Source organism: Chiloscyllium plagiosum, unplaced genomic scaffold, assembly GCF_037043375.1.
Source record: "Chiloscyllium plagiosum isolate Xiang-an unplaced genomic scaffold, Cpla_swu_hap1 HiC_scaffold_9, whole genome shotgun sequence".
Lineage (NCBI taxonomy): Eukaryota > Metazoa > Chordata > Chondrichthyes > Orectolobiformes > Hemiscylliidae > Chiloscyllium > Chiloscyllium plagiosum.
In genome coordinates, this window is record NW_028270147.1 from 62,484,355 (window position 1) to 62,500,474 (window position 16,120).

General features: G+C 39.7%; 1 protein-coding gene across 2 annotated transcripts in view; it reads right to left on the minus strand.

The window, feature by feature from the left end:
• raver2 (ribonucleoprotein, PTB-binding 2) overlaps positions 1-16,120 on the minus strand; it is a 109,307-nt gene that overhangs the window by 42,624 nt on the left and 50,563 nt on the right. For both annotated transcript variants that reach the window (XM_087990686.1, XM_087990685.1), the window contains exons 8-12: positions 7,560-7,668; positions 5,331-5,611; positions 1,961-2,075; positions 871-1,046; positions 449-538 (exon numbers count right to left, since the gene is read on the minus strand). In XM_087990686.1, coding sequence (XP_087846812.1) covers positions 449-538; positions 871-1,046; positions 1,961-2,075; positions 5,331-5,611; positions 7,560-7,668 — 771 coding nt within the window. The remainder of the gene's footprint in view (positions 1-448; positions 539-870; positions 1,047-1,960; positions 2,076-5,330; positions 5,612-7,559; positions 7,669-16,120) is intronic.

Below are 16,120 nucleotides of genomic sequence, written 5' to 3' on the forward strand. Positions count from 1 at the left end.
AGCAATACTCAACTTGTGTTTTTTTATTATGCAAGTAATTCAGCGTTCATCTTCACTTTATGCCCAATAATCATCTCTAATAAGAATAATCCTCTTAAGAGACTCTCATTCTGTTCCAGAGTTTAGTTACAGAAAACTTAACATTCTAAAAGCACTAGAGTGAGAGATAGCAAAGCACATTGTTCTCAAACCTGTGCACGAATGAATCAGCAGCAACAGATTTGATGCAACATCAGGGAGCCTCTGACTCGACTAAAGATATTGAAGCAAGTTTGCTGAATTTAACAGAGGATTCCAAGGACAGAGCACACAAAAATATCTAGCCTATTTTTATTTAAGGAGCTAGAATACAAAAATACAGAATAAAGAAACTGTACTGCACCATGGTTCTTTCACAACCTATGGGCCTATTTATGTAACTAATGGCAATCTCAGTGATTTCACTTACCTCACACTGTTCTTTTTCACATCCTGCTACAAACGCCTCAGAGGAGTTGTGTGATGGAACATAGGTCTGGTACCACTGTTGCATGGCATCCTACCAATATAGAAACAATTTCATAGGCCTTTTTCCATACTGGTCTGTTCCCATCTCACTGGTTTTTCAGTTCACACAAATTGTTTTGAAACACAAATGTTACAAGGTACGTTAAAGGTTGTCTACTATATAACTAAGAATTAGGCTAAAATTAAGTTGCAATCTATTTTGGCCACATTCTTTTGGGCACATTTCATGGTTTATTGAAGTACACATATACTGGTTATACATTTAAATTTCAGTTCTACCAAGGCAATGGAAAATTAATACATTTAAAATCCAACTTAAACAATATGACTGCAGCCATTGCAAATTGCTTTCTGCAGCTCTACCTGCGAATATTCCCCACAGCTTGATGTGTACTCAGGATAGCAGTCAAATGCATACTGGGAGGTGGACATCTGTAGCATTTCAGGTGCTGTGGCTGCCCTTGAGATTGCTGGATTTAACATGGATTCCAGAACTCCAGTCTGCTGTTGCCCAGGGTTATGCTTACTGGCATTTCCAACTGGAGGGAACACAAGACATGAGTTTAAAAATTTAGAATAACAAAATTTAGAATAACTAATTAATTGGTTGGGTACACTAGACAGCAAGAAAGCAAAAACAAAATGAAAGTTTAGGAAAGTATCTTCCTATTTTTCCTAAAGATTGCAACTTCTCAGTGGCAGATTTTCAACAGTTCCAATATGCTTCACGAAACGGCAGACAAACATAATACAGATTATTTGAATAAGGAAAATATTAAAGGTTGGCTTTGCCTATACATACATATTTATCAAAAATCCAAATTTTACAGATTGGAAGTAAATTTCTCCAAAATAAACAAAAAATCTCAGGGGGAGAAAATAATCTCCAACAAAATAAACCTCTGCGCAGATACATTTTAAATTGGCACAAACCTACTGGAGGTGGTGATCAGAGACCACAGTCAACCTGACTACTATGCAAGTAGCTATGTTGCATACCTATATCCTGAACATGCATCAAGAAATTCAACTGGAAATACTGGTAATGATATTTTGAACAGAGAGAGAATAATTTGAATAGAAAACTATTTCTCTACACTTCGTGCTTTGATGTCACATTTTGCCTTGGATCAATGGCAGATTTATTTGCAATGCCTCCTCATCATCCTTCCAAAGAATGCAACTCGAGGCGGCCATAATTGATAGTCAAGACACAAAGTGAGGCTGAGAACTGAAACTTGGGGGTCATGAGCTCAGGACCAGTGTTGCCCCACCTCAACCAAAAGTTCTCAGTGAGGTCATGACCATGTTAATGCCTCAAAAGTGAGTCACATCTGGAAAATGCTTGGGAAGCACTGGTCTGAGCAGTTCAATTTTTCTTTTGAAACATTACTAACACTAGTTGATACATGCTGATATGCTAAAAAAGGGATCACCTCCCCAGGTTTCTTACCTTGCAAATTCAGATTTGGCAGTATATTGCAAAAGTTAAGATAAGGATTGTTCGGTATTTTTAGATCAGGTGGTGGGACTCCCAACAATGACGTCTGGTTGCTCATTGTAGTAGTCTGTGGAGAAAAGGAGACTTGAACAACCATACATTTTTCCTCTGCCAATCATCTATTTGAGAATATAGACTAGAATAGTTTTACAATCAGTGACTTCCTTCTGGTTTTCCTTACAATTATTGTTCCTGGATTTAAAAAATTGGAGATATTCTTAAGAGTCAGGTTTCTAAAACTGTGATAAAACTATTCTGCTTCTTCCCTAGCTACCTCTTGCTTCAGATAAATTTCTCACAAAATGCCAAGTGACTCAAGTACCTTGCTCAAATGACCATTTGTGTGTGCAAACTTGGATGCTGACATAGTTGTTTACAAAATTTTATAAAGGTGTGTGTTTTGGACAGACTTTGATTCAGGCAAAATGAAGAAAAGGTCAATTTATTCCAATTTTGCCCAACAGTAAGTTTGGGCAGTTTAATTGTTACAATCTGACATTCCTTTATCGTGAGCATTCTATTCAATATGAACCAACAACGCAGTTGGGATAAAACATACATTGGGATAATATTCACTTTCTGCATCCTAACCAGAGTTCAAAATCTGCTTTGTGGATGGAAGTCAGCCTTCTTCCATGCCACCTGAGTTTCAACTTTACACCACCCAATTCTATCATCCAGAGAACTGATTCAAGCATTTTTACAAATTTGATTTCTACAAGGTCGATGGGAGGTAATACAATGTTTGCATCCTGTACAACATCTAAACATGCATCCTCACATCTCTCTTATCAAACTTACAAGTGTCTGAGTGACTGGTCAAAGTTTAAAGCTTAATATTCTTCCTTTGAAACCCCAGTATATAAGTTTTTAACTGCACTTGTGGTCTCTACTGCAGGTTATGTTCCTCTTACTCTTCATATTGGGAACCGAACCTATTCCACTTTAGCTGGAAATCTACTGCCATCAGGTGGTTGTTTGCTTTTTTCTTTACTCACATGCAGTTCTTCCACTTCAGCTTCACATACAGCTGGTCTGCCGGAGAATTCCACTGGTTTACCTGCAATTTTATGAGGGGGGGGGGGGTTCATCCTTAGGCAAACTTCTGACTCTGTCCTGTCAACTTTTGTCATCGTCACTGGCCTTTCCTTGCCTTATTTCACAACCAGTACCCTACTTCGACCCATTCGGATCTTGCTGACTAGATTTCAGCCCTGTTCAATTTGGTGACCCTTTCTGAGCCACTCCAAACCTTAGGGGTTTTGCATAAGTGTGTTTGACTTCTGAACCTCATTTGTTCCTGACCTTTCTGCCCCGGCTCTCTCCACCCTCCCCAGGTGCGCTAGAATGTCATTTTCTATTTGACAGTAACATCCTACTGCCAATTAAATCATCCTCCAATAAAATACTTAATGCTAGCACAGGCCAGAGTGAGACAAGATCTGTAACACATTTATTTGAAGTAAACTTTAACCACCAGTGGCACCACATACTCTTTCCAAGAGTAAGTTTGTCAACATGCCAAATTTAACTTACATTCAGGTGGAAAATCTTTTATTTCACCCATTAGTAGGTATGGTGAGCACCCAATAATTTACCAGAATGCAGAGTACACTCTCTGGCTGTTTACAGCAGTCAGTGATCACCATTAATTTTAGTGTAAACTCCTAATTGCTATCCTCGTCAACAATCATGCTCAGCAGATACTGACCTTTAACACTATAAACACTAGCTTTTCAGCTCAAATTTCTGCTAGAAATAAAGTTTTGATTACACACACTGTCATCTTGCAACAGCAGTAACTGGGGTGGTTTCCCATCCAAATCACTTTTAATGATTGGGAGACAGTTTTAATTTCTCTGCCTGCCTTACCTTTTTTCTCCAGCTTGTGGCAGGAGCATTTACCTCACCCTTATCTCTCCCTTTTTGAGAGATTTTCTGAGTTTAAGTTGGTGTTAACTCTTTGTCGTGACCCAGAAGAACTACCTGTCTGCACCCTTCTATTCCCTGATCCACGACATATTTCTGAATTGAAAAGGGTATTCAGGTTCTAAACTCAAGGAGAATCACCTCAAAAATATTTTTGTAGGAAGCCTCAATTTTAAGTGTCCATACTGCCAAAAGCAGTTGCTTAAGCCACTCAGATTCTGGGTACGTCTGGTCAGGATGCCATGGGATTGGGGAAATAGAGGAAGACGGTCTTTTGGTCTTTGCCATTACCAAACCATGTTCTCTCTTTTACCTGCCCCAAAGCTGTTTTTCTGAAATAAAGTTTATTTGTGTATTTCCAGATCTAAAGTAATTTTCTTTCCAAGCTCAATAAATTGCAAATGGCTTTCAACCCAGTAATTTAACTTCCCAAAAAGGTGTAATTCAGAAACAGGGATGAGTGCTTAATGTTTCTTCTCCAATTCTGCAGAAGGGTCAATGGACCCAAAACATCAACTCTGACTTCTCTCTATTAACACTGCCAGACCTGCTGAGATTTTCCAGCTATTTGCTTTCATTTCAGATTTCCAGCATCCACAGTTCTTTCGATTTTTTGTACAATGTTTAATTCACTGCCACATCTCTTCCAGGCATGCCCACCTTAAAGTTCTGCTCGCTCTCTGACAGGATTTCATTCCAATCTTTTTTCTTGTTCACCGTTTATAAATTTCATTGTCACTTCTGGTGTTTGACAGGTATTTACCAAAACTCACTTCCACAGCTATATTACATTCCTCAATGATTGCATCTAGCTCAGACTTTTCCCACCACCTCCAGTTTTGAAGGGTCATTGGACGAGAAACATTAACTCTGATTTCTCTCCAAACCCACAAATCTCTGGAGATTTTCCAGCAATTTGTTTTGTTTCTTAATGTCTGACTGACACACAGTTCCCTTTTAATTTCATTTCAGACTCATCTCAACTCATCTCAAACAAGTCAGATGATCACTATGGTCACCAAAAAGTCAGTATATTTCCTTTTTTGAAAAAGGGATCAAGTCTCAGATAATAAACTCAATTGATGGAAGTTTAAAATTGATGGTGGTAAAGTAAAAACTATTAAAAGAATCAAAAATACCTTTGGGAACGAGTACAAATCATTAGTGGTCTTTAAACAGTGCCACACAAGATCAACTATTCTACAATCTAATAATTCACTATGAAATACCATATCCTGAAGAAATACAACCCGATGTAACTGCTTCCACACTCTAAGGCAAACAATATTAATATGTGCACTCAAGTGCGTTAGATAGCAGGTGCACGGTGTAAATAGTAAAAGAAATGGTGGGAAGAATGTAACAAAGGAGGAAGTGCCTCAATATTACTTACCCAAACAGCATTACTCATTGACACTTTAGGCTGGGTTTGTGCTTTTTGCTGACTGGTCAAGCTGCTCAGAAATGAATTAGGAATTCCTTGAAGATGTGCCTGAGTCATTGAAGCAGAAACTGGAGATGGCCCAATGACTACATTTGGCTTTTCCAACATTGATTTATGCTCATTTGTATTTTGTCCCAGGAGTTTCTGATTGGACTGAAATGATAAGGTCCCCACCAGTGGCTGAGTGCCCACTTTAGTGAATTCAACAGGCAATGCAGGAACTGGAAGACCTGTGTCAAAAAACAGATACAAATAGTAGCAGAAAAATAATTTAGTTTTGCATTTTAAAACAATTATATACAACTATCCTAAATATGTGCTCATCTTTTTTGTATTTTAGGGAAGACTTTCTTTCTCCATCAAAGGCACTCCCAATTCAGGTACAAGTTAGATTCAGTGCACAATACCTCCCCAGGAACTATCATTATGACATTTTAAGCACACTATATTTTCTTCAACATCATATACTGCAAATTAGATTTTTTGGTTTGAGTTAGTAGGTTTTCAGTGTGCCTGAAGTTAATAATTTATAAATATTTCTGTAGTCATGATTTCTTTAAAGCAATATTTGAAGGAGAGTTTTCAAATTAATGGATTTTTGTTCACCTTCAAGTAAATAACAGGGTGTCAAGTTTGTTACAGATGACTGGAACTTGCCCTTTTTAAGCTCAAGGAAGACACCCATAGCTCAGAGAGGGAGGTTTTTTAAGTTGTACAATTAGGTTTTGGCAAAGCTTACAGAAGGAAGTTTGTACAGGCCAGTGCTTCTGAGGAAGAATAACACATACTGCATTAGGTAACAGAGTAAAGGATTAGTCCCAGACCAAAACTGTTGGGATAAAATCTCTAAGAGCTTACTGAAAAGCAGAGTACATTTAAGCTTGGTATATAATACCTCCAGAAAGAAGCTCCAATTCCAGTCTGCATGAAAATTTCATAAGCTTTTTGATCCTAGTGAGGTATTAGAGATAGGAACTCTGGCACAAACACTGTACAAGAGATTTTTTTTTTGTTATGATACATAAAGTATTTTTATGTATTGCACCAGTGCTGTGCTTTGGGTAAACCTAACAGCTATCAAGCCAAGTTTCAATCTGGAATCTGAATTGTACAGTATCAGTTGGGATCACACCATCGCTGATTAAAAGCATATAAATCATATCCAATAAAAATCAGATGACGTTTTACATTTTATACCTGCAGTCAAAGATCGAACTTGCATTCCAACCCCACCTGTCTAATCATGCAGTTCCATACAGCAACAATTGGAAGGATTTACTCCTCAAAGCTTCCAAATATTGGAATTAAAATATATTTAATTTAATTTGATTAGATATATGTATATGTTGGTAACTTATTTTCTAAAGTACCTAAATAAAATGAAGGACAAACTGATAAGTGCACTCTAATTACAACATATTCCTAATTTTAATTGCACCCTCACCGATGGCCCAGACTTCTTTACAACATTCCACCTTACCTTTCTCTATGACACTTACAAACTTAGTTCTTTGACCAAACTTTTGAGCTCCCATTGCAACAAGTCCTTATGTCTCAATACCATAATGCTCCTGTGTCTCATTTAAGTTGAGCTATTAATTGTATTTGTACTCCAGCTTTACCACATATTTAAAAAATCTTCTTAAAACTGTTTAATTTCATTACAACCAATTGTTTGGACATTCTGTAGGAGAGCTAAATAAGCTCTTGCTACTGTCATGGAATACCTGAAAAAAAGTTAACAATTTATTCCACAAAATTGGCAATAATACAAATTTCATTTTAAATAGCAAAATCGGTAGGAGCACTTCTGGCTGCCCCAATTCATTAAATATGCTCACAGTCAGAAGCCAAGAGGACTGTTACTGATTGAAATGCAAACTCTCACAAAAAGGGAATTTAGAATCTGAGATTGGCTTCATCATACTTGTGTAGTCATTTTCCATACAATGACTATTACGTCAGCATATCTGCCATTTGCTGGCACACCGATATTTCTCAGACTCTCACTATTTATTGGTTGCCTTGACAATAGTCATGGGCACTGCAACTCAGTAACGATTTGTTGTATGTCTAATTTGAGCCCTTGCATTACTCATTTCATTCATCACTCAAACAGCTTTCTCTTTGGTTCAAGGTAGTTTTACAGCTGCACTGTTTGGAAGCTTCTGAATTTACCCTTTGGTGAGTCAGCCAAAATTCCTTTCCCAGGGTTCATCATTGCAGTTGGCCCTCGGCCCAAAGCAGTTTGAAGTAAAACAGATGGGTCGCCAAGCAAACCAGGCTTCTGGAAATAAAAATGTTAGAAGAAATATATCAGATTTTCTCTTAAATAATTTCTCTTGCTCCATTATGTATCCTGCTTCTCCCTTTAAGGACAGCATGGATACCTTCCAAGAGCCAATCTTCACAGTGGTTTAGAAATATTGCCCCATTGGATAACCCTAAAACACAGACTCCGAGTCCTTGGTCTCATCTCTTTTGGTTCAAATATCAGCTGGTTCTGTCATGTGAAGTCAAAATACTGACTGAAGCTCTCAGTTCAGTTAAGCAATGGATTCTGTCTAGTAACAGTATTATTGTCAGCAAAACTGTATGATCACTACCAGTTACAGGCACATCTGGTCATTACATCGGTTATTACCAGGTACTGCAAGTGACTGCATTACTCTTGGATATAAAGTTCACTTGCAGCACTCTTAGTAGAGTGCAATTTTGATAATTACCATGTGCCAGTGGATCAAGTACCTTCCACTTGGTTCAGCTCAATTTCTCCTACACATTTGTGATCTTTTCTTCTCATTCTTCACCTGTTCATGGGGGATTAGTTATCATGCAAACACTACTGTTAAAGCAAAACTTGCTTGCTGCACCCAGATCCACAAAGTACAGACCACTCTACATTGGAATTCAATTTTGTTTAAATTCACATTGCAAAACAATTTTTGTTTTCTGCAATGAACAATGTGCTGGGGCTACAGGTCAGTATTCAATAAACTGCTGACTCCAGCAAAGCCATTTAAAGCCAAACTGCTTTTGATGCAGAATATTTTAACCTTTTAAACTAGACTTTAAAATCCAGCTGCGTCACACAGGTTTAATGACTTCTAAATGAGTTCATTCTCTCAACAGTCGAAGAGTGTGGTGCTGGAAAAGCACAGCTGGTCAGGTAGCAACTGAGGAGCAGGACAACCAATGCTTTGGGCACAAGCCCTTCATCGGGAAATGAGCTAATTCTCTCAACAACCTCATTTATGAAATCACAGAGAAGGTAACCTCTGATAATTACCATTAATCTCAGTTTGTTCACATTACACTTGCAAGAGAGGTCACTTCAGTTGCTGCTCCAGGATCAAAATCTCTTGCACCCAGTGGTTTAACCTTTGAAACAAAATTTGCCACAGTAGTTCTGCAATGATTATTCTCCTTAATTAAATTTTCACATCCATCTGTGCTGCCAATATACCTGTCTGTAAAATACAGAATTCTAAAGTTCTTAGTTCTGTGTCCATGACTTGTTCTTTTATAAGGAGAAGGAGAATCATTTTTTAGCAGTGGGTCAAACAACATTTTCAAGGTATCTTGTAACTTAAGCTAAATGACAAAAGCAAGCATTTGGTAACATAACTGTTCAAGTGTTTACCAAGCTGAGTAATTAAAACCAACCAGAGGCCAAAGGCAATTGCCATTTAGAAGAAAATATCCATATCAGCTGTTTCGCAGTTTCATAGCTTTTACAGAAACTAGATAAGACTGAACTTTTTAATGTAGAGTTCAGTGAGAAAGTTAGTGCGCGCCTTTGTCTCAGGGAATGAATGACAGGATCATATTCAATGAAAAGGTAGAAAATCATCAGGAAGAAATGCTTGTAACTTACTTGTCAGTTGAGCAAGAAATTAAAGAGGGAAGCAAGGGGTGAGGTTTCATTGGGGCTACATGACTGTAACGTGTATTGCTGGTGAAAACCGGCTGAATCCTTTTCACTGTTTATAAATACTTCCAAACTGTCTGATATATAGCTCTGAATTCTTCTCTCCACATTTTTGTGCAATAATTGATGTTCTTTTGTTTAAAGTGACTTTACATCCCCATGTGTATATGCTCAATGAATGATAACCATAGCAAACAAATTGCAAAAATACAACCTATCGTCTAAATCAGGTTTCACTCTGGGTCTAGCTTGTCTTGTATTACACTCAACTGAGATCATAATATGAGATGGAAATGTGTTGCTGGAAAAGCGCAGCAGGTCAGGCAGCATCTAGGGAAGAGGAGAATCGACGTTTCGGGCATTAGCCCTTCTTCAGGAATGAGGAAAGTTGGTCCAGCAGGCTAAGATAAAAGATAGGGAGGAGGGACTTGGGGGAGGGGCGTCGGAAATGTGATAGGTGGAAAGAGGTCAAGGTGAGGGTGATAGGTCAGACTGGGGTGGGGGCGGAGAGGTCGGGAAGAAGATTGCAGGTTAGGAAGGCGGTGCTGAATTTGATGGATTTGACTGAGACAGGCTGGGGGGAGGGGAAATGAGGAAACTGGTGAAATCCGAGTTCATCCCTTGTGGTTGGAGGGTTCCTAGCCGGAAGATGAGGCGTTCTTCCTCCAACCGTCGTTTCGCTGTGGTCTGACGATGGAGGAGTCCAAAGACCTGCATATCCTTGGTGGAGTGGGAGGGGGAATTGAAATGTTGAGCTACAGGGTGGTTGGGTTGGTTGGTCCGGGTGTCCCAGAGGTGTTCTCTGAAACGCTCCGCAAGTAGGCAGCCTGTCTCCCCAATAAAGAGGAGGCCACATCGGGTGCAAAGGATGCAATAGATGATATGTGTGGAGGTACAGGTGAATCTGTGGCGGATATGGAAGTTTCCTTTGGGGCCTTGGAGGGAGGTGAGGGGGGAGGTGTGGGCGCAAGTCTTGCACCTCCTGCGGTTGCATGGGAAGGTGCCGGGAGTGGAGGTTGGGTTGGTGGGGGGTGTGGATCTGACGAGGGAGTCACGGAGGGAGTGGTCTTTACGGAATGCTGATAGGGGAGGGGAGGGAAATATATCCTTGGTGGTGGGGTCCGTTTGGAGGTGGCGGAAATGGCGACGGATGATGCGCTGTACATGGAGGTTAGTGGGGTGGTAGGTGAGGACCAGTGGGGTTCTGTCCTGGTGGCGGTTGGAGGGGCGGGGTTCAAGGGCGGAGGATTGGGAAGTGGAAGAGATGCGGTGGAGGGCATCGTCGACCACGTCGGGGGGGAAATTGCGGTCCTTGAAGAAGGAGGCCATCTGGGATGTGCGTTTTTGGAACTGGTCCTCCTGGGAGCAGATGCGGCGGAGTCGAAGGAATTGGGAGAATGGGATGGCGTTTTTACAGGGGGCAGGATGGGAGGAGGTGTAGTCCAGGTAGCTGTGGGAGTCGGTTGGTTTGTAGTAGATGTCCGTGAGATCATAATAGCCAAGTAAAGCCACTCTTACCCCAAATTGCCTGCTCCCTCAAAAGGGCCCAATATTAACCTCCCAAATTTCAAGGGATTTAAACATTTATGATGAACACTTAGTTTAGCTACTATTGCCAGATGTGCTTGGACGAAATCAAACACTCAAGCCATTCTTCCTTTTCAAAGATCATTATGGAATGCAAAGATAACGTCCAGTTTCTTTTCTCACCATTCTGCTGCTCTACAAATTTTAAAGTTTACATTCATGATCAAAACCTCAAATATCCTTTCTGTACCTGTAACTATTCTTTTTAAATTTCTACAAACTGTGACCTTAACAAAGGTATCCTTTGTATTTCCCACTAATTCAATCCAACATTGGAGTAGTGTTTATAGACATCTAGGGTCCAAGACCTGGAATTCCCTTCCCAAACTTTGCCACATCTTTCTTTAAAGCCCCACTTTAATACCTCCCTCTTGAACCTATCTAGTCAAATACTTCCTCTGATTTGCGGACATTTTGTTTAATGTTTTCATATATTAACGAGGATGCATAAATCTCTGACAAGATCGCAGAGTAATTTGCATTTCTGTAACACCATCAAGGCAGTAAAGCACACCTAGGGAGTAGTGTATAGTAGTGCTATTAAACAAGATTTGACTCCAAGATGATATTTGGGTAGATGGTGGAAGGAGCATCTTAAAAAGCAAAGAATGCTTATGGCGTACATTTTACAGAAGGAGAGATTTCCAAAGATTCACAAACCTGAGTGCAAAAATTTCTTCACACGTGGGTCCCAAATTGAATTCCCCAACTTGTAGACTTTCTAACCATAGGGGAAATCTCAAAATTCATTCATGCGATTGCAACATTTATTGCCCAACCATCACAGTTCATCTTTGTCAATCCTTTCAAATACTTTGCAGGCTTTAAAAAGATCACCTCGGATTCTTTGAATTTCTAGACAATGCAGCCTGACCTACTCTCTCCCTTAATCCTGCCATCCCAAAAACAAACCTGATGAATTTGGCCAAAGAGGGAGTGCAGCAATACTTTTCCTGAGATAAGGAGACCAAAACTACATAAAGTGCTGTCGAACCAAGCTTCAATACAAATGAAGACTTTGCTATTCCAATCAAATTCTCTTGCGATAAAGCTAACATTCCATTAACCTTTCTAATAGCTTGTACCATGTACAAGTTAGCCTTCAATGACTTATTGACAAGGACACTTAGGTCCCTTTATACATCTACAATTTCTATCCTCTTATCACTTAAGAAATAGTCTCCACATCTATTACTCCTTCCAAATGGACAACCTTTCATTTTTCCACAGGATATTCCATCTGTCATGTTCTCTCCCTCTTATAAAGCCTACCTAAATCCTCCAATAGCTGCTCTGCATCTTCCTGACAAAATATTTCTATCTACTTTTGCATCAATCACACGCCTGAAATTATTATATTAACCCCCACATCAAAACCATTGATATTTATTCATTCTTCATAAGAATTTAGCATTTTCTCTACTACTGATGCAAGGCTAGCATGGCTGTAGCTCATTTTCTCTCACCCCCTCCTTAAAAAGTGGGGTGACATTTGCTAGCTTCCAATCAAAGAATCTTTCAAGTTTGAAAGATGTTTACCTGCATGTTAACTATCTTTACAGTTACTACTTTTAATACTCTGGGATGCAAAGTATCACATCCAGGGGACTGGTCAGCTTTCAGCCTCGTTATTTGTCCAGTACACAATCTTAATTTTATTTCCTTCAACTTCTCATTCTCCACAGTACCTTGGATCTCTGAGTCTGGGAGATTTCTTGTACAATCCTCAGTAAATCAGACGTAATAATTATTTAGCTAATCTGCCATGTTGCAATTCTCCTAATACTTTCTAATGGATCAACATTAAAAAACGTAATGTTTGGCTAAAACTAATGCACCTATAGAAGCTTTTACAATCATGCTTTTGCTATATTGCACTCATATTCTATTCTCTTTCCTCATCTGTTGCTCGATTCTACTTTGCTATATTCTTTAAAAATCTCCCAATCTTCAGATTAACTTCTATTTCTGTCAAATTTCTCAGTCTTGTCTTTTAATCTTATAGTCCTTAACCTCCATTGTCAGCCACTGTTGACTGAGTTTTTGTACCATGGAGGAACGCATAATTGCTGAAAGCCATGAAATAGTTATTTAAGGACTATCCATTGTCTTATGTACTTTAATATACTCGCCAATCCACCTCAGCCAATTTGTACTTTATGCCTTCATAATTTCTCAAAGTATTCAGATTTAATAAGTGAATAAAGAGAGTGTTTTTTTCCTCTACATTTGCTGCTAGACCTGCTGAGTTCGCCAGCACTGTTTCGGTTTCAGATCTTTTGGCTTCATGCTATGGATTTCACTTTAGTTCTGTAAATGGTAATTTTTTAACCTAAAAATGTTCTGTAGGACATTTGGAACAGTGACCTGAAGACATAATTTCCAAGAAAGTATGTAATTTAGTTCAGTACCTAGCAGGATGCAAAGTTAATTGATGAAAAGTTTACAGTATTAAATTCATGGCTCAAAGACAAGAGAGACCAGAAGTAACTCAGATAGTTTTTCTTCAGTTTTGAATAATTAGGAATTCAATTAGAGATTCTTCTGCTAGAAGAAAACTAAGTTCTCAATTTAGGACAACAGTAACTTAACCAGAAGGGTTCCAATCTGTGAAGTCTTGAAGTTGAGAGTTTGCACAGAAGTTTTCAAGTTGTCAGAGCTAAAAAGATGTTCAAGTCACCAGATTTGGGAGGAAGACTCAAAAGCCTCAACAATTCAAGGAGAATTGGAGTCAGTCATGTCAGAAATTAAGAATAGTTGAGATTGTGATAGTTCTCCTGGATCGAGTATCTGTAGAAAATCTGGATGTAGGTTTGCTCGCTGAGCTGGGAGGATCATTTTCAGATGTTTTGTCACCATACTAGGTAACAGGACCCACTCTCAATAGTATCCTTAAATACAGGTGAGGAAGGACACCACTTCGACTGGACAACACATCCACCCTCGGACAAGCCAAACAGAAACACGCACGAGAATTCCTAGAAGCATGGCATTCCAATCGGAACTCTATCAACAATATGCTGACTTGGATCCCATTTACTACCCCATGACAAGAACGGAAAATGACCTCACCACAGGAAATGACATCACCAATCCAAGGAAACCTAAACACAAATAGAAAGCGAACTATGCCACCAGTGCTTCATCCAGATGCTCACTAATGTTACCTAGTATGGTGATGAAATGTCTGAAAACATACCTTCCAGCTCAGCGAGCAAACCAACATCCGGAACCTTAACCCGAGCTACAAATCTTCTCAAAACTAGTTACCTGTAGAAGATATTGTTGGGGAACAGGTTGAATTTTTGTTTTGCTCCTTATGTCAAGGGATTTCTAAGCATATGATTTTATTTCTTTAATCCTTTGGTAATTAACTTGTTTTTGTTTGCTGTAAGTTTACTTCAGGGGATGACGTTTGGTACCAAAATCACAGAAATGGCCCTGCATTGGTAAGGGGCACGGTCAGCACGAGGTCAGGTCCCCCGACATACAGTGATGCAGCCCTAAACAAGCATGTGGACCATGAAAGCTGCAAACTCTCAAATGAGGCAGGAGTAAAACATACCCTGCCTCTGAGAATAGCCAGAAACGTTTTCCCTCTTCGTTCTATTAGATTCCCTAGAGTGTGGAAACAGGCCTTTCGGTCCAACAAGTCCACACTGACCCTCCGAAGAGTAAACCACCCAGACCCATTCCCCTACATTTACTCCTGACTAATGTACCTCACACTATGGGCAATTTAGCACAGCCAATTCACCTAACCTGCACATCTTTGTATTGTGGGAGGAAACCGGAACACCCGGAGGAAACTCACACAGACACGGGGAGAATGTGCAAACTCCACACAGTCGCCCGAGGCAGGAATCGAATCCGGATCCCTGCCGCTGTGAGACAGCAGTGCTAACCACTGAACCTTTACAGCCTGAAGGTGATTTTTTTTTCTGAGCTGCTCTGGGCTTAAGAGGTGGATTATATCCAGTACACACCACCTGTATCTCAGGCGGAGTTTAAGTAACTGGATCTGATGCAAAAGCACCCCAGGAGAGGCTACACGAACATGCCTACTTCCCCAGACGTAGACAGGGAGAGGTGTAGTGATCATAACAAGGTCAGCGAGGTGGACCTTATAGAATGAGTTCCCTAACTGGACCAGGTTAACAGTCCCTATCAGGGAACCCTGGCTGACAGACATAAACTGAGAGTCAACAGAGCTGGCTCTGAGGAAGCCAGACCAGTGACAAATATTATGCTCATGTAAATAAAGGTGATTTAGTAATAGGATACCAGCCTCTGAGGAGCTAGTTCAGGGATCATCTTAGAGTAAGAAGTGGCCCATGTAAGACAGATGAGGAGAACTTTCTTCCAGTGGCTGGTGGATCTGTGAAATTCTTTTCCACAAAGTGCTGTCAAGGCTGGCTTGCTTAGACTATTCAAGGCTGGGAAACAGATTTTTAATCAGGAAGGGAAATCAAGGGTGGGGGCGTGGTCGAGTTGAGGATCATCAGATCAGCCATAATCTCACAAAGGCAGGACAGACTCGAGAAGTCGAACAGCCTACATTTTATCATTTCATGAATTGCAGGTGCGCAGGAAGGTTACATACCATTATGTAGAGTTGAATTAAAGAGAGACTTGAGAATTGAGAAATTGCAGTGAGCTGTGCAACAAATCTTTATAAAAGGAACTGATACTATCTTGCTAAATGACCCGGTTGGTTCAAAAACATTGGCCTTACCAAATGTGGTGAAACAACCACGAAGTAAAAATGATATGCTACAGGAGGAACTTTCATGGAGTGTTTCTTTACTGTGTTGTACCTATGTCCCAGGCCTACAGATTTAGAAAGGAAGACAGGAATAGCCTGTGAAAAAGAGATGACTTCAAAATTCATTTTTGATTTTTCAAATATTTAACAGAACAAAGAACAAGGCCAGCAGGCTTAGTCTATCTTCTTTAATAGAAATGCAACAAATGGATCCTACATTGAGAAAATTATCAAAAATTGAAGTCACATGGGATCCACAGTGAGCTGGATATTGAACTGGCTTAGTCATACAAGTAACTTGGGCATACAGTAGTGGTGAAAGAGTGATTTCCTGACTAAAAATCTGTGACCAGTGGTGTTCTGCAAGAATCAGTGCACAAAACAAACCTAAAAATCTTAGCAGCACCCCTCCTCTCTAGATATATTCTTCAGCCAGGATGATCAAGACAGTAATCT